This window comes from Sciurus carolinensis, chromosome 3 (assembly GCF_902686445.1).
Source record: "Sciurus carolinensis chromosome 3, mSciCar1.2, whole genome shotgun sequence".
NCBI lineage: Eukaryota > Metazoa > Chordata > Mammalia > Rodentia > Sciuridae > Sciurus > Sciurus carolinensis.
This window is the reverse complement of record NC_062215.1, coordinates 38,378,020-38,405,675: the sequence shown is the minus strand read 5'-3', so window position 1 is coordinate 38,405,675 and position 27,656 is coordinate 38,378,020. Positions and strand designations below refer to the sequence as shown.

The 27,656-nt window shown below is 47.5% G+C and overlaps 1 protein-coding gene across 2 annotated transcripts; it reads right to left on the bottom strand.

The window, feature by feature from the left end:
* On the bottom strand, positions 1-26,702 carry Unc45b (unc-45 myosin chaperone B). 2 transcript variants are annotated; one of them, XM_047547260.1, is made up of 20 exons: positions 26,595-26,702; positions 26,118-26,285; positions 25,631-25,667; positions 24,599-24,774; positions 23,643-23,732; positions 21,872-22,039; positions 21,139-21,307; positions 18,935-19,105; positions 16,100-16,271; positions 13,579-13,879; positions 12,626-12,720; positions 12,310-12,451; positions 10,784-10,924; positions 7,201-7,328; positions 6,303-6,369; positions 5,387-5,500; positions 4,918-5,033; positions 4,386-4,503; positions 3,500-3,655; positions 1-662 (listed from the first exon to the last, which is right to left on the bottom strand). In XM_047547260.1, exons 2-20 carry the CDS (start codon positions 26,283-26,285, stop codon positions 402-404), a joined length of 2,790 nt encoding a protein of 929 aa, XP_047403216.1. In that variant the 5' UTR covers positions 26,595-26,702; the 3' UTR covers positions 1-401. The 2 variants fall into 2 exon arrangements, with proteins under 2 accessions (XP_047403216.1, XP_047403215.1); XM_047547259.1 differs by having other exon boundaries at positions 26,118-26,289; positions 26,595-26,680.
* Between the last annotated feature and the right edge of the window lie 954 nt (positions 26,703-27,656).

The following is a 27,656-nucleotide window of genomic DNA, read 5'->3' as shown; positions in this document are numbered from 1 at the left end:
TTCAAATACAACAGCATTAATCTTTATAGTCACATGCCTGTTAGTTTCTACCTTACCACACAATCCGTTTTCCAAAATATAAAGAACTTCAGCCCATTATCCTGACCTTCAGAATGGGTACAGATAAAATTATCCAACCTGTCTTCTAATTACAGATGAAAATTATTCTAGGAACTTCTGGAACTTGACACATGTAAGGAGGCAGGGAGCAAGAGAGCCAGAAACAACGAAACTTTCTTAGCACAAAGGGGAAGATTCACAACTCAGGAAACAAATTTTTTCCTTTATATTGAGACTAATTGTCACTGCTATGATCCCCAAATGAACTGACACTCTGGAAGTACCCAGTTCAGGACTTGACACAGTACAGAACCAGCCTCAGCACCCCTGGGGACCCTTGTCTATGACACTGGCTTAATGAAGCCATAATCCATGCACTTGATGAGACATTCCCGGGCCGTCTGAACCACTGCTGCCTTCTTCTCGTCTGGCTCCTGTTTGCCCACCACAGTCAGGATTTCCAGCAGCTCGCTTTCCACCAGCTTCTTGGCCAGCTCAGCATCAGCTGCCAGCAGGTTGTAGGCAATGACCAGGCCCCGGTGTTGGACTGACAGCTGGTCATGCAGGCAAAGCCGCTGCAGGATCTCCAACCACTGGGATGTCTGGAAAGGGCAGAATAGGTAAAGGAGGATTCAAGGAATCAGGAGGGAGATGGAGAGAGGAGATTTGGGGACAAGATAAGTAGAAAGCATTGGTCAAACTTACAGTCAAGTAACTTAGCGTGTGGCCACACATCTGGAAAGAGTAGAGGATTAAAATCCTCCAGCTATTCATGGCTTAAGCAACTTGAGAGTAATGAGATAGGCTTACTGCATGTCTGAGCAGAATGGGGATATGGAGTGTTCAGAACAGTAATTCTCACCCTGGGCAATGGGCAATGCCTGCTTCTGCCAGACTGAGTGCCTTTGGAAACTAGAGCTCCAGGCAGGGAGGCACGCTCTGCACCAGCCTTGGTTTTGCCTAGAATCAACACCAGAGGCTGGAGGGAATCCTCTCTTCCATTTTTCCTCAATTCACCATCCACAGTAATGAAGATGTCCAATTACTGTACATGAGGAAGCAGGACTCTAGACCACTCTGCTCACCCTAGGACACACTGATAAAACCGAGTCGAACCAGGAGACTGATTCCTTTATCATTCAATAAACACACACCAGGCAGCAGAACAGAATAGGCACCTGCATGGGTTTTGTAGTCAAAGAACCAGTGTGCTAGTCCTAGCCAGCATTTACCAACCAACGGCCTCAATTAAGCTATTTACCCTCTCTAAGCTTCAGAAATCTTCTCTGTCTTCTGTTCTGCCTGCCTCTAACATCACGCTGACTAATGAGATGATTCATGAAAAGAGTTTAGCATGGGTGTTCAATAAGCGGGTGTGGGCAGGTGACCTGACACCAATCCAAAGTTTTTCCCTGGGCTTTTTCATGCCTTCATCCGTCCTTTGTCTGCAGGGATTGCTTTCTGCATGCACTGCTCTTAGATGCAGAGATCAACTCAGAGGGGAGGAAAAGACAAATACCTGGCTTTCAAGTTTCTAAGTACATTTTTGACACTCTACACTGAGTCTCCTGACCCAGGGATAGGAAATGAAAGCTCATCTAGCTGTGGAAGTTTCAAGGACAGCTTGTATGCTCATAAATGTCTGCTAATGGGCCTCTGTGGGATGTCACTGGGGTCTTAAGGGAAAGGATAGAAACTCAATCAGGATCCCAGGCAGGAGAAACTATAGCCTGGCTTCCCTGGGCATACCCCAGCTGAGGTGAGACAACAGAGATGCCCAGCATCCAATATGGACTCAGGGTTGTACAAAAGATGGGCCTGGAAAGTTTCATAATTCCCCCGAATGCCCCCAGCATGGGACAAGAATATGGCCAAGAATACTGAACCCCTCAGGAAGAATGAAGCACCAGGAGTAGGGTGGCAATCCTGAAGGAATCTAGTCCCTTCCTAACTAACTGTGGTCTTGGGCTAGTTATTGTTCTGTACCTCAGTTTCCTCGTCTGTAAATGAAAGGTAATAATAATACTCATTTCACAGAGTTGTTGGGAGGAATAAGTAATGCATTATGTGTAAAGGCTAAGGGCAACACCTGGCATACAGTTAGTGCAAGGAGACGCAGAGCAGCCCTGGGTATTCCACAGGTGTTCCAGCAGAAGCGGCTTGAACGCAATGGTTTTAAAATGTGATCTGCAGACCCAAGCTCCCCAACCCCAATCTACTGAACCAGAATACCTGGGAAAACTGTTTTCCCAAGCTTTCTGGGTGATTTTTACACACATTACAGTTTTGAGAAGTTTGCTGTAGGGAAAGAAGCTGAAGTCCAAAGACCATGTAGATCCAGCAGAGGCCTCTGGTGCCACCACAGCTTAAGCCCTTGGAATGTAGAAAACACACACACACACACACACACACACACACGCATACATGCACACATGCATGCATACACATACACACATACCTTAAATTATCTATTTTTAAAAGCCTGCCTCAGGGGTTGGGGATGTAGCTCAGTTGGTAGAGTGCTTGCCTCGTGAGCACAAGGCCCTGGGTTCAAATCCCCAGCACCAAAAAAAAAAAAAAAAAAAAAAAAAAAAAAAAAAACCTGTTTCACCAGACATGAGTACATTTAAAATGAGAGGTTCACATTTTTTCCCATCAGTGGGCATGAGTGCACACTCAGTTTGGTCGAATAAGGAAAGTTGCATTTTGAACCCCCATCTTTGTGTCAACATTAGTCCCATCACACCTGCTACTGTGACCACAGGCCACCTTAGGAGCTACTCCTCATAGCCACTTTAGGGAACCTGCAGCCTTTTCACCAAACCATAAGCTCCCCGCAGCATCCCAACCACTCCCATGCTTCTCTGAGGAGCTCAGGAGCCCAGCAGCTCAGTGAGCATTGTTGGTATTATTGGTATTACTGTTCTTTTCAGTACAGGGGATCTAACCCAGGGCCTTGCACATGCTGGGCAAGTGCTCTACCACTGAGCTATACCCTTGGTCCATTTATTTTTATTAATTTTGAGACAGGGTCTTACAAAGTTGTGGCCTTACAAAGAAGAAAGGGGGCATGCATCTGAAGTTCTCTTAAATTCATGATTCTCCTGCCTCAGCTTCCTGGGTCCCTGGCATTACAGATGTGCACCGTGGTGCCCAGATGTATTGTTGGGTTCTTAAGTAATGAGTTATATGTACCATTGAAGATAATGGATGAAAAACTACAAAGAGAGAATTTAAGCTGGCATACTTAGGAGGTTCAAATAATGACTGTAAGAAGCCAAAGGATACAGACCTCCTCTCTTTAGGCCGTAGGAGCAGAAATGGGGACTGGCAGGGGTTGCCCTGTGGACTGGCCTCCCCAGAGGATCATCTGGGACAGCAGTGGGGAGATTCTCTGGAGCACGCCCAGCCTCTTCCTGTCCCCAGGACCCACACTTACCACTTGGGTCATCTTGATGCACAGTTTCTTGTGCGCTGCTGTCAGCATGGCCAGGGCTCCAGCAGCTGCATTCTGGACTTTGTCATCATCCTCCCCACAGAGCAGGACCACCAGCTTCAACCGGTCATTCCCATCCGCCAGGAACCTCTCCTGAACCTGTGGGAGGGAGGGGCCTGGTTCAGAGAAAAATGTCCCCACCTGTGCCTCCTGGGAGAGGCAGGGGAAGAAGAAAGGGGGCACGCATCTGAAGTTCTCTGATCCAGGATCCCTGGCGTTTTCCTTCTTCCATTAGCTTGCCCAGGCCACCACCCTGGAAGCCTTCCCTGATTGGTTGGGTGAAATTCCTCCAATTAAAAGATCAAAGAGAATAAGGGATTCTCCACTGAGCAGGCTGCACCACCTCTGCATTCAACTTGGCACCAGCAAAAGAGGCAGGCAGGAGGGGGTGGTGCCTGAAGAACCTGCTTCACTTCCCTTTGGGGAAGCTTGGAATGATTCTCCCACGGCCCAGGACTTCCAGATTGGCTACACAATGACTTTGTATCCCCATGTCTAGCCTCTCTGAATGTCTAATAGGCCCTGGTTTTACATCGTGCTTTGCTATGATGTTATTCAGGCCTAAGAAGATTAGGAAAATGGTACCTTACCCCTCATCCATCACAAGCTTTGGAGTCAAAGCCTCAGTCTGGAATCATATGATGTTGTGAATACGTTTTTCTCAGGGTGACTACAGGGAGAGGGATTGTAATCTAGGAAAGATTTAGAGATTCCTGGGTTCTCTGGTCAAAATGTTAGTTTGGACCCATCACAGGAGCCCCTGATCTCACGCCAGGCCTGACCCTCCCTGCCTGGATCTCTCCCATCCCACCCTGAGCCCAACCCTCACCTCCTTGTTGACCACCATGTTGCACATGCACTCTGTGGCCGCCTGCCGCAGCTGGTCATGATTCTCAAACATGTAGTTCTCGATGTCCGGCAGGGCTCTTTCCTTAAAGATCTTCTGTCTGGGGTGAGTGGGTGGAGGAAGAGAGACCCTGAGTGCCTGGTAGTGCTTATATGGGATTTGGGTCCCCCCTGGGACCATTCGTCCATCCTAGAGGTGTCCCTCCCACATCGTCAGCCAGCTGGGTGGCATGGAATCCACTGCTCTTGGCTCCAGGAGGGGCACCAGTGGGTATAAACTAAATGGCCTAACATCCTGGACACGGCCACACCCTGGGAGGAACATGCCACCTCACTGGAGATCCCTTTTGTCTTCGCACATTCTCTGCGTGGTCTTTGCAGGTGCCAGCTCAAACCCCTCCCGCTTGGTCCCAGTGCCTTTGAGGCTATCCTCTGAGCAGAGCAGCTTGAGCACACGCCCTGTGAAATTCCAACCAAACTTTCTGGGACATCTCTCTCCACCCCACCCCACTCACCGGAGTTTGTCACTCCGCCCTGACAGGTTTGTGAGGCCCAGGAGAGCCTCGTAGTTCTGGAGTCCATCCCTCTGTGTGTCCAGGAGACGCACAAGGGGCCGCACCACCTCGTATACCTGTGGGGAAGGGTCGTGGATCAGGTCAGGTGAGGATCACATCTCCCCTCCCTTCCCTGCATTTATAGGTGGCCAGCCTTCAATTTCCAAAACACTTTCCCACATGTCCGATTTCATCTTCACAATGATCCTCAGAAGCAGGATTATTGCCTTTACTTTGCAAATGAGATCACTGAATTTCTGGGAGGATAGTCCTGTTTGCCAGAGGTACAGCCAGACCAGGAATCCAGGTGAATCATCACCCACCCTGAGACAGCACCACGTCCCTCTCCCAGGTGGGGTGATAAGGGGACAGGCCCTTGAGAGCAGATGAGACTCCCCACTGCTCCATCCCATCCGTCCCAAATACCCACCCGCTCCCCAGGGAAGGCGATATCTGGGTTGGAGACAGCGGCGATCTTGGCCAGAGCATGGGCCGCCTTCACCTTGCCCACATCTGTGCCCTCCAGAGCCAGCGGGATCAGGGCCTGCAAGGAAGGGCACAGTCACAACTAAGTCACAGATCCAGAGCCCTCTCCCATCTTCCCACCCCAGCTGCCATCTTTCTGTCTTTCTGTCCCACGAGAGGTTCATGAAGACTGCAACATAATTGGCCCTTGAGCGTCCTGGAAAATAACTACTCAACCTCAGACTCACTCCCCTTGTTCCCAATCATCAAGGTCTTCACCCCCACTTCCACCCGCCTATCCATAGATTCCTTCAGTTTTTGGAGAAATAATCAATAAATGAATTCTTTACTTTCTGTCTAAGTCAAGCCTCCTCATAACAGCAGTCATTTATTGAGCTCCTACTGTGTATGAGCTTTCCATGGATTTGATGTAATCCTGGTGACATTCTGAAATGTCACCCCCGTTTTACAGATGAAGAAATTGTGGTTCAGTGAGAGTAAGTATTGACCCAAGGTTACACAGCTACAAAGGGGAAGAGCAAAACTCAACTCAAGTCTACAGGAAAGTCCGTGGTCTTGATCTTTGCACCAGGCTTTCTTCCAATAGCAAGGAAGATAAAGGGGGTTCCAAAGCACACACCATGACATCATCCAATCGAGTAGAAATTGGTTTGAGGCCATGAGAACAGTCAGTGCAAATAACTGAGTTACTGTATTCTGGGAGGTTGGGGTAGGGTGGAGATACAGGATTCTCAGGTCAAGCAAGAGGGTACACACACACACACACACACACACACACACACACACACACACACAGTCGGTGTGCTCCTGCGAAGCAGATCACCTTCTAGGAAAGCAAAGACTTTATCCTAACCAATTACCTTGCCACCACCTTGAGCCACAATGGTGCCTCGGTCCTTTGGGTTGTCACACAGTGCCAAGAACACCCTGCAGAACCAAGGATAAAGGAGAACGATCAAATTGCCAACTCCCCTTTTCCATTGCAAGACAGCAGCCAGAGGCCAGGAAGTCCTAGGATGAACAGGGAAAACCTGGAGAGTGCACCCTGTGTGCCCCGTCCTAGAATAAGTCATGCTGTCATGTTGTTAGGTGGCATCGGAGGAAGTGAGGCCAAGTAAGGCTGCAAAGAGTCACCCTACTCCTGCTTGTGGACACTGCCACCCAGGAGAAACTGCACCTCCACTGTCTGGCCCTTGCCTCCTCCCAGGTCTCCTAATTCCCTGTGAGCACCATTCCCTCCTGGGCCTCCATGCTCCAGACAAAATGCAAGCGAACTCAAAGTTCATGAATTCTCCCTCTGTTCTTGGTGTCTTTGCAGATGCTGTTTCCTGGGCCTGGAACCCTTCCTTCCCCTGCATTTGAGTGGATCTCTTTCTTCCACCAGGCCTTCCTGGCTGCTTGAATGTCATTGTTTAGGCACCAACCATCCCACTGTGCTTCCCCATGTGGCACCATCTGGCATCTATGGCACTGCACATAATCTTGCCCAGCTAGCCTCCCAGGGGCTGCACTTTGTGCCTTTGATCTCTGGGAACAAGGCAACCAGAGTGGACAGTGACCACCTCCCGACACAAGCTTCCACCCTTCACATTCTGTCCCATCATGTCACTTTTCATTTTTGGTCCCTGTCAGTCTCTTCTCCAAGACACCTGGTAGCTCACTCAGCCCCTCATTTAGTTCTCCACCATTTCCATCTCCATGCCCACCCTCCTGCCCTCCAGTCCCCTCAGTCCCAGCCCCAGCCCAGTGCAGTGGCACCTGGCCAGCAGCTCCTTGGTCTGGTCAGTGAGGATGGCGCTGTCCGCTTTCACCATGCAGGCCAGAGCGGAGATGACACCTGCCTTCAGGAGCCTCTTCACCCGCATGTCTACAAAGTCCTTCTTGTCCTGGGGGTTGGAAGAGAGGCAATGGGACAGGAACCTGGGCACCAGGCAGATCTGTACTGGAACTTAAGATGGCACATTTCTGACTTCTTGGGGTAAGTTGAATGGTGATGCTCAAAGATACCCACAGTCCAATACCTGGAACCTGAGAATGTGTAACCTTACATGACAAAAGGGACTTTGCCAAGATGATTAAGTGAAGGAACTGGAGAAGGGGAGATAATCCTGGAAAACCCAGGTAGGCCCAAAACAATCATAAGGTAACCACAGCACAGGAAGTCAGAGTTAATTCTAGGAGTTGTGACAACAGAAGACATTGGAGTGATTCACAAGTCACAAGTCAATGAATGTAGGTGGCCTCTAGAAGCTGGTCAAGGAATAGGATTCTCCCCCAGAGTCTCCAGAAGGAGTCAACCCTGCAGACACTGGACTTTAGCCCAGGGAGACCTCCAGAGCAGTAAGATAACAAATGTGTTTTCAGGCCACTGCGTTTGTGGCAATGTGTTATACAGGCAAATGGAAGTAACACACTTCTTTATGTTCCCTTTGCCAAAACAACTGCCAGCAGGTGTAGGGAGCAGCGATGAGGACCGAGGTGCCTGATGGCCTCCTGGTTGTGGTGCGCTTGTGCTGGGATTCCCTCGTGCCCAAGTACAGGGTTAGCATTTCCCAGTTGCTATGGCAACACAAGCCCTGGGTCTCTCTAGGTCAACACTCAGAGTTATCAGTTCTAACCTTGAAACGCAGACACTGACTCCTAAGGATAGAGGATTCAGAGCATAGCAAGATAACCACAATGTCTCCTCAGTGCTGTGAACTTCCAGTCTGAATGCTTTGCAGAAATTTTCTCACAAATAACCATTTGATATAATAAATGCGTGGAACCAGCTCTGGGTCACTGTTCTCAATCAGAGTTCAGTTTCCCACCTGATCCCACTTTTCTATCTAAATGTTTGTGTGTTTGTCTTAATCCCCCATCGCCCCGCACTGGTTTCTGAATTAATGGCCACTCAGGTTGTGGCAAGCCAGTAAATAGCACATCCTGCTTCTTCATTGCAACATCAGAACTTCTTCTCTGCTTTGCCCTACCTACTCCCAGTTCAAAGCCTGTGCAGCTGATGCTGTAAGAAAAATCAAACTCAAAGACATAACTGTCTCTTTCACAGAAGAGTGAAGTGAAAAAAAAAAAAAAAAAAAAAAAAAAGAGATGATCCCAAATACTAGATGACTTTCTTGCAAAAGGTTGACTCTCTGGGCTGGGATTGTGGCTCAGTGGTACAGTGCTAGCCTGGCATGTGTGAGGCACTGGGTCTGATCCTCAGCACCACATAAAAATAAATAAATAAAATAAAAAATATGGTGTCCATCTACAGCTAAAATTCTTTAAAAAGATTGGCTTTCTATTGGGGTAGGAGGGGTAGGATATAGACAGGAAGTAAAAGGAGTAAAAGGGGACAGCAGATGAAGCAGACAGCAATGGAGTGGGTTTTGCTGGAAACCCAAGTCAATTCCAGGCTGATCCTCAGAGAGCTCAGAGTGGCGAGGAAGAGATGGATATCTCATGCAATGTCTAGGTGCAGGGAACTTCACAGCAGCAGAACATGCTATGCACCCTTGCCTGAAATGCAACTGCAACTTTTAAAAACAATTCAGAGAATGGGATGGCACTGTGCAAAACACACAAAGTATCTTTTTCTCAAGTCCCTTATATAAAATGGCATAATATTGTCACATAACCTATGCACATCATACTATATGCTTTTTAAATTAATTTTTATTGGTGCATTATACAGAACAGTGGGATTCACTGTGACATAGTCATACATGCATGTCAATTTAGTTCCCTAGTACCTTCCCTTTCCCTCCCTCCCTCCTTCCTCCTGGTCCCCTTCTTCTCCTCACTAGTCTCCCTTCTATTTTCATGAGATTCCCCTCTCTTTTCCTCCTTTATTTTCCTCTCCAGTTTCCACATATGAGAGAAAACATATAACCCTTCACTTTCTGAGTCTGGCTAATTTGCTTAACATAATGCTCTCAAGTTCCATTCATTTTCCTGCAAATGACAATTTTGTTCATTGTGGCTGAAGAAATCCCTTTGAGTATATATACTTTTTCCTTATCCATTTATCTGTTGACAGACACCTAGGCTGCTTCTATAACTTGGTTATTGTGAACTGTGTTGCTAGAAACCTGGGTATGTATGTACTGCAAAAATATGCTGACTTTAAAGTTTTTGGAACAATCCCAAGGACTGGTATGGCTGGATCATTGGGTCGTTCCATTCCTAGTCTTTTAAGGAATACCAGAGTGATCTCCCTAGTGGTTGTGCTAATTCACAATCCCATACACAGTGTAAGTGTTCCTTTCCTCCAACAAGTATTTTTCCAAAATCAGACAAAATGGTAACTACATTCTGATTATAACTATAGGAAAAAAATCCCACTATTATGTATATGTATATTGCACCAATAAAAGTTTAAATAAAGAGTTTAATTTTTTAAAAAAGGAAGAAAAAAGATGCATGGAAAAACAGCAACCTCTGGTAGGTAGCACCACTTACCAAAATGCCAACAGTGGTTATATGGAGACATTATGAGGAGTGATTATTTTCTCTTCTCTACTGTACACTTTGTTTTGCAACCTAGGATTATTACTTTGATCATTTAAAAAAATCTACATGATTTTATTAGCTGGGAATATTTTGCATTTGTAATTAAATGCAAATCATATTCTTGTATTAGGCTCCCAAGGAGATTTGTGATATCTGGGCTCATGGTGACCTGCATCTGCATCCCTCCTCTCATTATTCCTCAACACCTATATGCCCAAATCCAGATATCCCAGAAAATAAAATTTTTATAAGTCTTGGAAATATGAAAAAATCTGTCTCATATCTGAAATCAACAACATAAATTGCAATCCTTAGTACCTTCCCTTTCCCTCCCTTCCTTCTTCTTCCAGGTCCCCTTCCTCTCCTTACTAGTCTCCTTCTATTTTCATGAGATCCTCCCTCTTTTTCGCTCTTTTTTAAATACCTTTATTTTATATATTTATTCATTTTTTTATGTGGTGCTGAGAATCAAACTCAGTGCCTCACTCATGCTAGGTAAAGCACTCTACCACTAAGCTACAACCCCAGCCCTTTTTTTTTTTTTTTTTTTTTAATTGTCTGGTTTCCACATATGAAAGCCATGTTTATCACCACTCTGTGTCTAACTCTCAAACTTGTTTGTTCTCCCAAGACAGAAAATCAAAACAAAGGAAAAGCATGAGCACCATCTGGTGGGGAAATTTACCATTATCCCCCTCAACAGATCCGTCTCTCATCCCAAACCCTCCCAAACATATTCTACAGAGCTAGCTGCCTGCATCACGGGTTTTTTTTTTTTTTTTTTTCCCATTCCACTTCTTTCGGGGGTCTAGTGGCAGAGCCCCCTCCGGGGCCAGCCTGTACTCACCTTGGGGTGCTCCTCAGGCACATGCTGCTTGGAGAACTTGGCCAGCTGCACCAGCTCAGGGATGACCTCCTTGACGTCGTAGCTATTGGTGCAGTTCACCAGTGTGGTGGCCACTGAGTACAGAATGGTCTTGTCACTGGTCTGGAGGCACCGGGTTAGGGGAAAGGCAGAAAGGAACTTTGGAATCAGACTCTGCTTCCAAGACAGCTCCCTGACATGGCAGGCAAGTTGGTTTGGGAGGCGTGTGGCTGGTGGGACTCGGCTTGGAGAAGTACAAGTGGCACAGGAAGAGGGGAACTGGCTTTGCTCTTAGAGGGTGGCAGAAATGCCTCCTGAACCCCCAGCAGCACTTCCACAGTAGGCCAGGAGTCTTCTCACCCAGCGTCTTGCTTGGCGCCTTTCAGAAGCCCAGCCCACTCACATCCCACTAACTGGAGTCGGGGCTCGGGTGGGAGCTGGCCTTCTCGTCTGGCTCTGCTGGAAATCCTTCCCACGCTTCCAGAGGAGGTGAGGCACTGTCGGGGTACCCGGGACTCCCAGCCTTGGGCACGGTCAAGATGGTGCCTGGCGCTGAGCCAAAAGCGGTTGGCTATACAGTATTAGCTAGTTAACAATGTGATTAGTGCATGCCTCTCTCGTGTGCCTATTCTATACCTACAACTGTTCGCCGTTTACCTCGTGTACTCTCCCTTGATTGGTTGAAGTGTATATAAGCTTGGTAACTTCCTGGGAGGAGGGAGTAGAAGCGAGGAAGAAGAGTGCGAGCGAGGGCGAGAGCCGAGCGGGAGAAGCGGAGCGGCCAAAGCAGGCGTGAGCCCGAGCAGGAGAAGCGGAGCGACCGGAGCAGGCGAGAGTTAAGCAGAGGGAAAGAGAGCGAGAGAAAGAAAAGAGAGAAGGGGATAGAAAAGAGGGAAAGAAAGGAAGACTGTGCACAATAAACTTCCAAAGCTTCAGACGTTTGTCGTGTCTCGAGGGAGACACGCCTTCTCTCGCTCTCTTTCCCTCTGCTTAACTCTCGCCTGCTCCGGTCGCTCCGCTTCTCCCGCTCGGCTCTCGCCCTCGCTCGCACTCTTCTTCCTCGCTTCTACTCCCTCCTCCCAGGAAGTTACCAAGCTTATATACACTTCAACCAATCAAGGGAGAGTACACGAGGTAAACGGCGAACAGCTGTAGGTATAGAATAGGCACACGAGAGAGGCATGCACTAATCACATTGTTAACTAGCTAATACTGTATAGCCAACCGCTTTTGGCTCAGTGCCAGGCGCCATCTTGACCGTGCCCAAGGCTGGGAGTCCCGGGTACCCCGACAAGGCACTGCCCCAAATGCCTCAGGACCTCACTCCCTCATGGCCACAGGCAAACATGCCGTCTTCTTGCTCATCCTCCCTCTGCCAAGAAGGCACTTACAACCAGGTAAGATGAAGGTCAGAAAGAGGGAGGTGGCCCACCCAGATTTACACAAGGATTGGAGGGTCCTGAATCCAGTAGCCCTTGCCCCAGGTTGGAGGTCAGGACCACACTTGCCTTGGCCAGCTCGAACATGGCATGCAAAGCAGGGATGTCCTGGACAAAGTCGTCCTTCACATCAGCATCCAGTGTGAGGTAGGCCAGGCCCTCCACTGCCCAGCGCCGGGTTCGGGTGTCTATGGCCGCATTACACAGCCACCTGGAAGTGGGGAGGGAGAACTGCTGGGGAAGGTGACAGAGCTCCAGTAAAGACAGTGAAGTGACCTCAGGGAGGTGGAGAGCGGGTGACGGGCCTTTCACCACCCGCCACAGTGCAGCCCAGAGACCCCTACATGGAAGTCCATTGGGAGGGGCTGGAAAACAACCCTCTTACTTGCGACACTGCTTGGCCAGCTTCTCTGTCGACCCTTCAGCAAACTGCCTGAGACCATAGTCTGTGCCACCTGCAGAGCCGAGCTTACAGAGTCCCTGTGGAGGAACAGACATGTGCAGGATCAGGGACACCAAGGCTTGGGACCAGGCCTTGCTTAACAGGCTCCTGTGGCCAGAATACCTCTCTCTTTCTCTCTGTCTGGACACAGCTATATGCCTACTACACATCTTGCCAAATCTCTCAAATCTTCCTAAATGCTCTCCCAGAACCCTCTAGGTTCTCACAGAGTTGGCGACCTTTACCCTGGCCCCACTCTCCTGCTATGCCGATCTCACAGGTATTTTGAAAAATCCACCTGAGAGGATGTTAACCATCTGCAACTGCGATGGTCCGCCTAGTTAGGGCACAAAAAACCGCAGAGAAGTAATGTCCTACGAGGGACCAATTCGGATGTGCAAAATTTAACCCAGGGAAAATTATATTCTTGTTAGAGAAAAAAAATCTTTTGTTTAAAGAAATTCACCATGGCAGAGGTTAAGATCAGTTTTCTTTTAAAAATTGATATGAATAAAAAACCGGATCAATGACTCAAATCTTTTCTGTAATTGTTCACGAGATAAAGAAAAGATCAATGGATGTAATTTCAGTAAAATGAAAATGGAAAAGGGAAACAGGCTTAACTGCCACAAACAAGCTGATGAAGGAAACTGGCTTCTTAGCATTCATTCTGAAAATGCTTTCTGGACAAAACTCATGAGGCAAACATCCCAGGGCCAAATGCAAGACCTGCCATTCTGAATCACTGTCCTCACATGTCACTCTGGGGAACCCTAGGGGTCTGGGTGCCCCTGGTGTGGTGTCTCCTCAAGAATGGAGAGCAGCCTTGTTCTACCTGGGGTGCCCAGTGCTCAGCATGGTGTCTGGCTCTGGGTAGGTGGTATAAGCCTACTCACCACCAGTGTGCGGATCTTGATCTTCTCATTTTTGGTGGTCTTGTAGATGTTTTTGAGCAATGACACGCCATTGGTGATGATGAAGGTGGCACGGCTGAGCTTGGTGGAGGCGTGGATGAGGGCCTCCACGGCCACCAGCTGGTCAGCCTCTCGCTCTGAGCCACACAGAGCCACCATCATCTCCATAACGCCTTTCATTCCCAGTAGCTGATTGCCCAGGTCAAAGGGCCCCTGCAGGATGCCAGACACTGTCTGAATGGCATTCACATTCTTGTCCATGTCCTGGGGGTCAAACTTGCCCCTAAAACAGAGGGTAAGGATTGTCAAGATAACAGGTCCAAGTTTGTGGAAAGAGTGTGAGATGTGGAGGCAGAAAGATTTGGATTTGCGTTGTGATTCTACAACTCATATGCTGTGGACATTGGGCAACTCACAGAACCTCTCTGAACTTTAGATTCTCAATTCCTAAACTGAGGATAGTAGTAGTTGTAGTTAGGAAGCTGGACTAGGTAGAGGGAGGCATTGGGCTGCAATGCAGTCACCACAAAGCCTCAGTCAAGGAAGACTATGGAGCTGGGACACCCAGCAAAGTTGTTTTAAGTTGGGGTGAGGGACAAGACAGTAGATGCTGGCTGCCCTGGGAAAGGTGAGACAGTCCGCAGCTGAGGCAGGTCCTACAGATAGGCAAGAGCTGTGGACCTCCAGCCAGAGTCCACAGCGGCCAGCAACTGTGCATTTGGAGGGACGGATGGCCCCATAGCTTCAGGGGCCGGGGGACCTGGCACGGTGCCTGTGCACTGGATGGCTTGGCATCACATCTCAGCCCCTTCCCCTGTCCAGTGAGGATGTGGAACCCAATTTGGGATCTCATGGGGAGCTCTGGAAGTAGTAGGAAAAGCTGGAGCTGTGTAGGAAAATGCAGGGACACCATGAGGAGCTCTAAGAGAACCAAAGTTGGGGGTCAGTAAATGCCATAGGATAGAGCAGGGACTGGCAGATCTGGGGAGCAGAGAAGCATTTTTGTATTTGAAAGGGTTTTTTAAAAAATAGGTAAGCCAGGCACGGTGGTGCCCACCTATAATCCCAGCTACTTGAGAAGCTGAGGCAGAAAGTTCAAGGCTAGTCTTAGCAACTTAGCTGTCTAGAAATAAAAGATAAAAATGGGCTGGAAATGTAGCTTGTTGTTGTACACCCCTGGGTTTAATCTCCAGCATTGTAATAATAATAATATAATTAATAGTAATTATTGTAATAATTAAAAAGAAATATATGTCTGTTCTGAAAAGACTAAAATATTTCTTCTCTGGCCATTTATGGAAACCGTTTGCAGACCCTGAGAAGAGAGAAAGGAGAAGCACAATACAGGCACCTGAGCTTCACCAGGCTCAGCCCTGGCTTCCTGATCATCCCCCCCACTACTGAGCCATGGGCCGTGTCCCAGAAATCTGAAGAGTTTACCAGTTTGCAAATCACTGCAACAGTTAAAAGGTCATATAGCAGTAGGAGGAGAAGGGAGAGGTCACATAAGGAGAAATGGAGACCCAGACAGAGCATCTGAGATAATGGAGCAGCAAGAAGAAGACCCAGGGCACTGGGCTTCAGAGGGTCCCACCCCACCTACTCTCTAGACCACTCAGTTCTTAAAGTCTCCAGAGAGCCTGCTTCCCACCTGACCAGCCCATGGGTGTTCCTCTTAACCATCAGAGACTGTGGTAGGCTTAAAATATGCCCAGTTTTTTGTTGTTTTCAGTGCCGAACTTTGAACCCAAGGCCTTGTACATGCTAGGTAGGCCGCTCTACCATTGAGCCATGTCCCCACCTCTTGTCCAAAAATATACTGACACTCCCCCTTCAAAAGGTGGAATGTAATTCTCTTCCCTTAACCCATTTTGTGGCATCGTCCTGGATGTAGAATACTACAAAAACTTAAATACAGTATACAATATGTAATAGCAGTATATATTATGACTATAACAATTATAATATTAAATAATATAATCTACATTTAAGATCTAGATAATGATTTCCACCTATTTTAATGCAACTGTATTAATTTTGTTGTGATATTTGCAGACTTGACAACTTGGGACACACAGTGGGTTAAGGCCAGATTTAAGGACTTGCATCTAATGACTAGAATGTGGTGCAAGTGATGTGGGTGGCTGCCGGGGCTGGAGTGTGAAAGACGTTGCCCTTCCCCGTGCTCTCCCCTGGATCATCACTCAGGGAAGCCAGCTGCCATGGTGAGGACTCTTCAGCAGCCTGAGGAGAGTCCACGTGGGAGGAACTGAGACCTCCCACCAACAGCCAGCACCAGCATGCCAACCATGTGAGTGCGCCATCTTGGAAGCCCAGTCAAGTCTTTGAATGGCTATAGCCCAGGCCAACCTAGGATTGACCCTGAGCCAGAACCACCCACCCTGCAAGCTGATGTTTATTAAGCTGCTAAGTTTGGGGATAATCTGTTAAACAACCACAGAGACCTAACACAGAGCGACCCCGAGGCCTCCAGGAGACTCACGTGATATACTCCTCACAGATCTTTCGGAAATGATCACGCTCCGGGTCACAGCGCAGGTCATCATAGAGCTTGTTAATGAGAATGGAGGCCAGCATGCGGGTGTTGTCAGTCAGGGGCAGGCAGGAGGGCAGATCTGGAACCTGTCCCACTACCTTCAGGATCTTCCTCAGGCCTACAGGGAGATAGGGGCAAAGGTGAGATTCCTGCTGAGCTCCTCACTCAGCCCCTCACTCAGCAATGTCCTATCCCTGGTTTCACTCCAGCCCTGTCTTTATAGACAGCAGAGTCTAGGGCACTGGAATGGGGACAAGAGACAGGTTCTCCACCGGGCTCTGCCCCTACCTTCAGTGATCCACCATCCTCTGTGGGACTATTTTCACATTTTGAAAATGAAGATGAGTTGATCTCAGAGCACTCAGGTACTAACACTCTGTGAGCAGACATGCAGTCATCCTCACATACTATTTTGTCTTCTCTTTTCTCTAGGCCTCAGTTCCTTTGATTATAAAATGGATATAATACTACCTCCCTTATTGAGATTGAGGGTTCAATAAGATTTAAAAAAAAAACAATATGCAGAAACAGCCTGGTGCCAATCCAGAGACATAATTGTCACTCAATCCAATCCATTATTAATTTAGGCAATACTATATTTACTATTTATCACTATCATCTTTGGTGGAGATTCTTCAAAGACTTTCTCCATCAGACTAGTTTGATAGTCATGTGGTTGTGGAATAAGTGAAGGATTAAATGTGTACCTTTTAGGTCCCGCCTTCAAAGTAGTATGGAAAGCAGACATACGATGTTTAAGGAAGGTATGATACTGGGTAGTTACACCACAGAAGGGATAGTTGGCTTCAACAAGACTTGCAACTCATTTTGAGCACCTGCTGTGTGCCAAAGTATACCTGACCTCATCCTAAAACTAACCTTCTGATTAGGAATCATTATTCCCATCTTTCAGAGCAGAAAGCCAAGGCTTAGAGAAGCCAAGAGAGTCGCACAAGATCGTGTAGCTGGCAAGAGATGTAGATATCTCCCCATGATATCTGATATCAAAGTCCCCACTGTTGACCATTAGGCTACACTGCCTCCAGGACAACAGATAGTTTGATCTCAGGGCCAACTCTTAGAGGTGCCTGGGAGTTGGCCAGACCTTGGGTGGTAGGGGTATGTGGGAAGAACAGTCAGGGTAAATATGGGTGTTAAGAAGGAATTAAAAAATGCTTAGCTGCAATTTTTTGTGCTATGTGTATGTTATCACTTTAAGGAAAACTTCTGTTCCCTCTCTGTTACTCCTCTCTGTACTTCACATCCGATGCCAGCTGGGTGTCCTGCAATTCAGTTCAACTCGGACACTCTACCTGGGGTTAACGCTGACCCGAGAGGCTAAGGGCTCAGGCCCAAAGTCTGCCTCCAATTCAGATGCTGGTCCCAAGTGGTAGGTTCCACATTTCCCACTTCTGTCTGAACTGGCTACAAATGATTTCCCCTCCTTCAGTTTTAAAATTTGCTAGAAGATCTCACAGAACTCAGGAAAACATTATTTACTAGATTTTCAGTTTATTATGAAGGATGCAATCAGGAAGAGCCAGATGGAAGAGATGCACAGGGCGAGGTCTGGGTAGGGGCATGGCACTCCCAAATCCTCTCCAGGGGTGCCACCCTCCCAGCACCTCACCAACCTGGACGCTCTCAGAATCCTTCAGTTAGAACTTCTTACATGGAGTCTCAGAGGTCAGAGGTGGGGTGGGAGTTGAGGGATGGGACAGAAAGTTCCAACCTCTAATCACATGGTTGGCTCCCCTGGAAACCTCCCCCCTCGTCCTGGGTCTTTCCAGATTCCCCAGTCACTAGTCTTCTCATTAGCATAAGAGGACCTTATCACTTTGGAGATTCCAACAGGTTTAGGGGTTGTGTGCCAGGAAGCAGGTGCCAAATATATATTTATTATGTCACAACCAGACACACAAAAAAAGTGCTTGGTAGGACTGAAAGAAGCCCCATGAAGCAACCCAAACTCCCCAGCCTGGCTCCCCAAGGCACCTGCTCTACTTCCCGTCACCTCCCCAATCTCATCTCTTTGTTCCCATCCTGCTCTGGCTTTGAGCATCTCATTCCTTTTCTATTAGAACACTGGACGGCCTCCTTGTCAGCCTTTGCCCCTTCCCTGGGCCAAGAGCTCATGCCAGATTTGATCTCCTAATGGAAGCTTTACTCCACCCCAGTTTGCTTTACCCAAGGAGCTCAACGCTGCAGCTTTGAATTAATGTCTCAGAATTTTTAAATCCACTGTATTTTAACCCAAATGTTATTCATTCTGGTGCTTTTCTTTATAGGATGGTGCCCCATCCTATAAACCATATGGTTGAGCCTAGATCCTAGTGCAGAGAGCAGAGGTGGCTGCTGATGTCCCACTTAAAAATATGCAGAGAAGACCAGAAGTGGGGGGAAATAACATAGGCCAGGCCTTAAGCACTGCAGTGACCTGTGATTTGTAAGATGTAAGCAAATGCATATGCATTTTACTGAGATCTGTGAAAAGCAAACAAGAGAAGTATAACATCGAAAGATAAATTTCACACCCATAGAGGTTGACTTGAACCTTTTAGAAACAGGCATAAAACCCATGAGAGAATTAGCCAGAGCAGATTATAAAGCCACATATATGATTCCTGAACAATTAAAGAAGACAGTTTAGGGAAGAGGTAAACCTGGATCTGATGAATTTACTAACTGTCTGCTAGAAAATCTCTTCTGCTTTCTGCTCCATGCAGAAACCTGGTGCCCACTCGAAGGCCATGTGAGCCCCAAACCCTCCCATCTCCTCACCGTTATCTACCACATAGATGGTGCGGGAGTTGTCATGAATGGCAAGGTCCTTCCTGGGGACATTCTTATTGAGCAGGTTCAGCGCCTGGTCCCTACCCTGGCCAGACACCTTCTTACTGACCAGCATGTCAAGCAGGTGACTGGTGATCTGCTTCAGGTCCTTCTTGGTGTCTGAGGAACAGAGGATAGAGGTCAAGAGCAAGGAGTAGAATATCTCAGATAGACAGTATCAGGAATGGCAGAGGCTTCTAGAAGGACCCTGGAAATATTGAATCCACTACTTTCTGGATATGTGAATGTCCCAGGGGACTATGATATTGCCCATATCACCCCCCAAAAATAAGGAAATCCCTAGACAACACCCCTGGGGTTCTCAGCCACTCTGAACCTTGTCTTCCACAATAGCCCTTAAATAGCTCAGGTTCTTAGAAAGTTCTTCACTTCCTGGCAATGACTGGCAGAGATCCAGGGACACTGTATGTAGTTTTTAATAAACTGATTTAATAAAATGCTTTCTAAAAAGGAAATTTATATTCCTTACAGACATTTGACTCCCTCCCAGACTCAGATGTCCTGGGAGCCTGAATTCCAGCCTCTGCCTGTGACGCCAGGACTTCCCTGCCCACCATGGATGTTGCAAGGCAAATGCCAAGCCAGGCATGGTGGCCCATGCCTGTAATCCGAGCAACTTGGGAGGCTGGGGCAGGAGGATCCCAAGTTCAAGGCCAGCCTCAGCAACTTAGCAAGGCCCTAAGCAACTTAGTGAGATCTTGTCTTAAAAAATAAAAAGGGCGGGGCTGGGGAGATAGCTCAGTCGGTAGAGCGCTTGCCTTGCAAGTATAAGGCCCTAGGTTCGATCCCCAGCACCTAAAAAAAATAAAAAATAAAAAGGGCTGGGGATGTAGATCAGTGGTAGAGCACCCCTGAGTTCAATCCCAGTACCAAAAAAGAAGAAGAAGAATTTTAAATGGTATGAAATACTAATACAATACTCAGGGAAGATAAAATCATGAAACTATTCAAAGCAGAATTCCAATTTCATTAAATAGATATCTATATGAATATTTGTATTTATATGCATAGAAATTGGACAGGCACACATGGTGATGATAATAGTGATTACTGAATGAGTGGTTACAGGTATTTTTTCTCATCCTTACATATTTCTATATTTCCCCAAATTTCTCTAGTAAGCCTGTGTAACTCTTTTTAAAATTGGGATATAATATACATAATGCAATATTTATCATTTTAGCCATTTTAAGTGTACTCTTTAGTATCATTAAGTATCTTCATATTGTAGTACAAACATCACCACTATTCATCCACAGAAAATTTTTCATCTTACAAAACTGAAACTCTGTATTCATTAAACAATAACTCCCCATTGCCCTTTCCTCACTTGCCGGCAACCACCTTTCTACTTTCTGTCTCTTTGAGTTTGACTCCACAAGTTACATCAAATAACTAGAATCACATGTTTATTTGTCCTTTTGCAACTGGCTTACTTCATTTAGTGTAGTGTCTTCAAGGTTCATCCATGTTGTAGCATGTCAAAACTACCTTCTTTGTTAAGACTGAATAATATTCCATTGCATGCATATGCCATATTTTGATTCTCTAGTCATCCATGATAGACACTTTTTTTTAATGATGTTGGAGATTGAACCCTGGTGTCCTCTACCACTGAGCCAAATTCCCAGCCCGTCTATCTTGCTAAGTTGCTGAGGCTGACCTCAAACTTGCAATTCTCCTGCCTCAGCTTCCGGAGTTGCTGGATTATAGGCGTGCATTATCATGCCCGTTTGACACTTGTGTATTTTCCACCTTTTTGGCTACTCTAAATACTGTTGTTATACCTTTCACACTTTTATCATCAGAAAACACTAGGCATGGTGGCACACGCCTGTGATCCCAGCAATTCAAGACACTGAGGTAGGAGGATGTCAAGTTCAAGGCCAGCCTTAGCAATTTAACAAGGCCTTAAAGAATCAACTAAGTGAGATCCTGTCTTGAAATAAAAAATAAAAAGGGTTGGGGATGTAGTTCAATGGTAAAGGGCCTTGGGTTTAATCCCCAATACTAGTAAATAAATAAATAACAAATAAATAAATAACCAGGTCACCTCCACACACAGGAAATGCCCAGTCTGGTGACTGACTGTTCCTTTGAGACCACTTGCTCCAAAACAGAACATTTCCTACCTAGAACCAGGGCCTCCTCCTTCCCTCGATGCTCCCGCTTGTCCTCCCCAGACAGGGAGTCAATGATGGCCTGGAGCAGGTTGCAGACCGCCAGAGACATCTCCTCGTTCTCCACAGACATGAGGCCACAGATTCGGTCTATGCGGACTGCATGCAGAATCGCCGTGGCCTAGACCCCCATCAAGAACCACAGTCAGCTGCACTCTCTATCCTTCTGGGCTGCCATACACGTGAAGGGTGGGTAACATCACTTCTATCCCACTCCAAGACGTAGGGAAACGGGCACCCTCTCACGAGTCCCGCAGCCTGGGAAACGTCTTTCCAAAGGTGAAGACATACACCACCCAAAACAGCAGCCTCTCATCACACGGAGATACTGAGCCCTTGCAACATAGCAAGATCATATGGTAAAGTGGTGTGAGTGTGAAATACACATTGGGTTTCAAAGACAGTCAGAAAAACATATGAACTAGCATGCCTTTCATTCAGTTTCTTCCTATAAACCACTCTCAGTACCTTACTTTTGTTTCATCAAACCCACTTCCAGTTCAAACAGAAAAGGCCTGAAACACTCTTTTCAGGGTCCATACAACCACGGTTGGAGGACAGGAAAACGCTCTAGACTTGTTATCCGGTTCCCTTTATGCCCATCACAGTCATGACCATATGTCTCCCTCCAAATCCTTGGACTGGCAGCCACCTGCACTGAGCATGACAGTCCCCAGGTCCTCACCCTAGCTCGGTGGCCACTGCACATGCCTGACAGAGTTCGCACAGCAGCCAGCACCAGCTCAGGCCTCTTAGTGTCCAGAAGCTGCAGCAGCAGGGCCACTCCATTGTTCTGGAAGATCCTCTCAGCCCCTGCTTCCTCCCTGCCCAGCACAATGAGGTTGTTGGCAGCCTGAAGGAAGAAAGAGACAAGGAGGGTCAAAGCTGAGGTTTTGTTCATGGACCAAGTACAGAGGTTGGTGCAAGCTATGGGTCCTCAGAACATCATTATAGTCTCTTATAATCCCATTCCTGGAAACACAACCCAAAAACATAATTCAAAAAGAAGTCAAAGTAACCTGCATAAAGACCAACTCAAAATAGATAGCAGCCATTTAAAGTCACGGATAAGGGTTGGAAATGTAGCTCAGTGGTAGAGCACTTGCCTAGCATAACAAGGCCCTAGGTATGATGCCCAGAACTGGAGGGAGAGGGGACCCACAAAACAAAAACAAAAAGCAAGCCAGAGGCGGAGGACATGCCAATAATCCCAGTGACTCAGGAGGCTGAGGCAGGAGGATTGTGAGTTCAAAGCCAGCCTTAGCAATTTAGTGAGACTCTAAGCAACTTAGCAAGAACCTATATCTAAGTAAAATATAAAATAGACTGGGGATGTGGTTCAGGGGTTAAGCACACTTGGGTTAAATTCCTAGTTAAAAAAAAAAAAAAAAAAAAAACAAGAACCAAAGCAAAAAAAACACTTAATAAAATTATAGATAAAAAGACTCCAAGGGCTGGGGTTGTAGCTCAGTGGTAGAGTTCTTGCCTGGCGTGTGTGGGGCAATGGGTTCGGTCCTCAGCACCACATAAAAAAATAAATAAATAAAAATTGGGGTATTGTTTCCATCTACGTCTAAACTATGTATATAAAAAAGACTCCAAGCTGGGTGTGGTGATAAACACACCTGTAATCCCAGTTACTCAAGAGGCCATGGCAAGAGGATCACAAGTTCAAGGCCAATTTGCACAACTTAAAAAGACCCCCTCTCCAATAAAACAAAAAGTTCTGCAGATGTAGCTCAGTGTAGAGAACTCCAATACTGGGGGGGAAAAAAAGATATTTGCATATTGGGGATTTTCTGACTATAAAACTAACAACTCCCACCCCCAGGCACTGTCTTTTGAGTTCTTGTAAATGTAAAACACTCAAATGTTTGACATTCTTTTTTTTTTTTTTTTTTTTTCCAAAGGAGGACTAGAAGGGAACATAAAAAACACAGCATCACATTTGGTTAAGAAGATGATTGTATCAGTACATAGTTTAAGGTTTCTGAATGACTTTGCAATACTTCTAAATGAAATAAAACATTATTTAAATTTGTCATTGTTTCTCGGTTCTAAAATTACTGTGAGGCGAGTGAGGCATTCCCCTTGGGTGCAAAATTTAAAGAGGCACCCAAAAAGCTAGTAATCCAGGTAAATAAGAGCTTAGTGCAATGTTCTTAAAAATCAAAATCATTGCCAAAAAAATCTATGATGAATAAAATATCAGAATCTTAGAGACAGGATCGGACCCTGCTACGTGACTCTCCACACCGGATTCACTCTGGCACTGTTTTCTAACGTGCTTGACTTTGCGCTAATTTCCCTCCATGTTCTTCAAGGACCAAGGACCCCAGCCTTTCGTTCTGAACAGGTCAGGGCGTTTAAGTGCAGAGTCCAGGAGGAACCCAGCACCCAGAGCCGCGGGTCCGAGAGCGCCCTCTGCTGGCTGAGTGGCGTAGCCTGTCACTCACCTTTTCCAGCTTATCAGCATCACTGTTTTGGTCCAACAGGATCTCAAACATGTTCTGTACCCTCGAGTCTGTAGAAAATTGCACACGAAGCTGAGAAGAGAGGAGGGATTCATGCGGGAGGCAGGAGGGATCACATTATTTCTGTCTTTTCATCTCGGTAAATATTAAAAGTTTCTTCTGGAAATAAGCCCATCCCAAAAAACCAAAGACCGAATATTTCCTCTGATATGCAGTTGCTAACTCACAATAAGCGGGTGAGGGGGAAGAGAATGGGAATAGGAAAGATAATAGAATGAATCAGACATTACTACCCTGTGTGTATATATGATTTCATGACCTGTGTAACTCTACATCATGAAGAATAAGAAGTTATACTCCATATATGTATAATATGTCAAAATACATTCTACTGTCATGTATAAATAATAAGAAAAAAAATTTTAAAAATTTACTCTGCCCTGGCACATCCATTTATTCATTAAACAAAAGTTAACTGAATAACAACTGTGTACCAGATGCTGTTCTAGATGTTGGTGATAGAACAGGGAATAAAATTAAGTCTTTGCCCCATGATACTCTCAATCTAGTTACATTGATTAGCCTGTGTGGTCATCATAATAGTCTTGGAAGAGAAGGAAACATCAGCCCAACTTTAGAATAAACAATTCCCTTAGACATTTAAAAGCTAAGTGATCATAGTTGTTTTGAAGCTTCCAACTGGAAGCTTCTAGCCCTGGCTGTCCTGTGCCCTCAGACAGCATCACAACACATTTTAATCACTCAGAGGTTGGTGCACTGGTTCAGCAGCCCTGTGGAGCCTGCTGGTGCCCCTGGCTATCTCCAATTCAGAGTGTGAAGGTAGGGCTGGCTCTGTCCTGGGGTCCTGCTTCCTTCACCCATCATCCCTACTAGGAAGTGGATGGGAACCCAAGGTTTATGGGTAGAGATCCAGCTACCTTCTCCTGGATGCTGGTGCTGAGCCTCCTCAGTGTCTCCTGGAAGTTCTGGTTTCGTGGCTCAAGGGTGGCACAGCGCTGCACATCCTTGAAGGCCTGGTCCAACTTGCCTAGGTGCTCCAGGGCCTGGCATCGCCGGTACAGAGCCTTGATGTCTGAGGAGTTGATGTCTATGGCTAGAGAGGACAGACCCCGGGCAGAGTCGCAGGGGACCAGGATGCAGACCACCTCTCCCTACTTCCACCCCAGCTCCAACTCCAGGATCCTGTCTTCCTCGAAGATTATCCGCCCATGTGGACTATCTGACCCATACCACCTTTTTGTTAGAGAAAGAGTAAGATCCACAGAGTCTTAAGACTGGAAGAGCTTAAGAGTCATCTCATTCAGTTCCAGTCTTGTCAGGGCTCATCTGATTGGTGCTTGCGCATCTTCCGCAACAGGAGCTCCCTCCTTCTCAAGACAGCCAGGCAGCTCTGTTAGAAAACGCTTCCCTCTTTCTACCCCAAATATATTCCCTATAACTTGTCCTTTTATCCTAAATCTGGCTCTGGAGTCCCTGAGATGAAATACAACCCTGCTTCCTTGTGACAACATTTTAGGTATTTGAAGGCAGCCTCTCTGTCCACCTGAGAGTTGCCTTCCTGGAGGATACTGCTGCTTCCCTCAGCTGTTTCTGGTTCCCTCCCTCCCTTCGTGTGCGTGTGAATGTATGTGTATATGTGAGTGTGTGTATATTACTGGAGATTAAATCCAGAGGTGCTCTACCACTAAGCTACACCTCTAGCTCTTTTTATTTTTTATTTTGAGACAGGGCCTTGCTAAATTGACGAGGCTGCCCTTGATACTTGTGATCCTCCTGCCTCAGCCTCCTAAATTGCTAGGATTACAGGCATGTGCCACCACACCTGACTGGTTCTATCCCTTCTGAACTCACTCCAGACTATCACTGTTTCCTTAAAAAAAATAATAACCAAATCAAAACCCAATACAAACCACGCTGGGAGAGGCAGAGCCAGGGGTTGGGAAACTCACCTCTTGAGGCATCTGAAGCTGCCTGGACGTAGCTCTCCTGAGAAATGGGGGAGGGGAAGGAGACAACTGATGGGGGCCCACGGCAGAGGCCACCAGAGAGTGTTTGCTGCTGGGCAGCCTCAGGCATGGGAAAGTGAACCGGCTTGAGTCTGGGCTCTTCGACCACCTGGGAGAGCTAGGACAAGTTCATGGAGCCCTCTGAGCCCTGAGTTTCTTGTCTGCAACATGGAGATGACAGCAACAGATACCTCGAAGGGCTATTCTTAAGCTGCCCTGAAATTCCATCTGAAAAGCCCCTGGCATTTGGCTGATTGTGAACTGGGTGAACGTCTCCCTCCAGAGCAGCGGGTTGGGCAGTAGGAGGCACCCTTCTCTGCACCCTGTGCCCAGGTGACACGGCTAGGACAATGGCCAATTCCTATCAGGACAGGGGCTGCCTCCCAGCCCTACCTCCCAGTCCCAAGAGCCCCCAGACCCCCGTGCAGACCATTTTTAGGCCACAGGCTGCCCGATTCCGATAGAGCGTGGCCAGCAGTGACTTGTCCTTGGTCAGCTTCAGGGCCTGGCTGTAGCTCTTCGTCGCCGCCTTGTAGTCCTGGCACTGGAAGTGCCGGTTCCCTTCCTCCTTCAGCTGCGCTGCTTCCACCTCGGCCATCTGTCTGGACAGGGCAGCTCTGTCTGGTTAACCCCTCAGTTCAGACCCAGGGCAGGGCTCCTGGCCTGAGGTCCAGGGCTCCAGGACACCACCAGGGTGGAGGGCAGGGATTCTGCATGGAAGGGACCCACCCAAGCACCCCCAAAATCATAGCTCCTGAAGGACATTATAACATTTGCTCAGAGCTTGAGTCCCCATGCCTCCCAGTCCAGGTGGGTGAAGCCAGCGTATTGAAGGCCTGCACTGCCATCTCGCAGCAGGCCTGAAGGTTCCCAGTGCCCTCTCCCTGTGGCCTCCCGGGCAGCTCACCCTCTCAACAAGGCGCTTCTCCTAGGATGCTGCTATGGAGTTCTCTTGTCTCCCTCGGTCACCGGCCTCGGTCTGCCCCTCCCAACCCTGACCCAGGAGACTTTATCACTCCAGCCAGTGACTCCAGACCATATTTGGACACAGGGGCAGGTGTCCCTGGAGTCTGTCATTGATACTCAGGGTCCTCCCCCTCCCCTGACTGGACAGTCACGACCACGTGGAGATGCTGACTGTCCTCTGCCCCTTGAGCACCAGGCTCAGGGGTAGTCCCGGGAGCCTCAGACACTCGTACCACAAAGAACAAGAGAAAGATCCAGAAGGGACGGGAACCCCCCAGCAGATCCCCTCCCCAGGCACAGCCATAATACCCCATCTCCACCTCCATCCCAGATAAACAATCTCCCTCCCCCCCAACACCACTGCTATTTTGGGAGCAGAGTGACAGCTGAGGGGATGATGGACTTGGACACAGAGCAGCTGCCTAGGTCCCTGAACAACTGGAGACTTCCAGAAATGCCTTTCTGGCGGGAGGGGGAAGGGGAGGGCAGAATGGAGGAAAGTTCCTTTTCCTCTTCCACTTGTACTTATTGCAACACCTCAACCCGGCTCTCCTGTGTTCACTTGCTAAAAAGTCCTTGCAAGATCAGCCCGACTTGCCAGCTGGGTGTAGTGTGTGGGGGTTGCTGTTCGGGTGTGAATGATTTCTTCCTCCCTCCACTGTGTCCTGGGATTATATTCAGCCTACTTCTTCTGTCAGATTGGGAGCTCCTTAAGGGCTCTCTTTCTTCCTCTTCTGACTGAAATCTAGGGCCAGGGCTGGGTCAGAATGTAAATTCCCTGAGACCAAGAACTATGACCACCCCCACCTACACACACACACACACAGCCCAGGTGGCCGGGAACTCTCCCAGGACAAGAGGAGGCTCCTCATCAGAAGCAGGCTTCCGGGGACAAGCTGCGTCCATCATCACAGAGGGGGCTATCCTGGGGCGCAACGCTTACTCCTTCGCCAACAGAGGACTCCCAAGGCAAATTTACTTAGATGGCCCCACTAGGACTGAG

Coding starts and splice junctions, on each gene's coding strand:
- Unc45b (XM_047547260.1), bottom strand. CDS start 26,285: ATGGCCGAGGTGGAAGCAGCGCAGCTGAAGGAGGAAGGGAACCGGCAC. Junction 24,775..25,630: donor AGCTTCAGATGCCTCAAGAG/GTGAGTTTCCCA, acceptor TGTCCTCTCTAG/CCATAGACATCAACTCCTCA. Junction 23,733..24,598: donor GCACCAGCATCCAGGAGAAG/GTAGCTGGATCT, acceptor CTCTCTTCTCAG/CTTCGTGTGCAATTTTCTAC.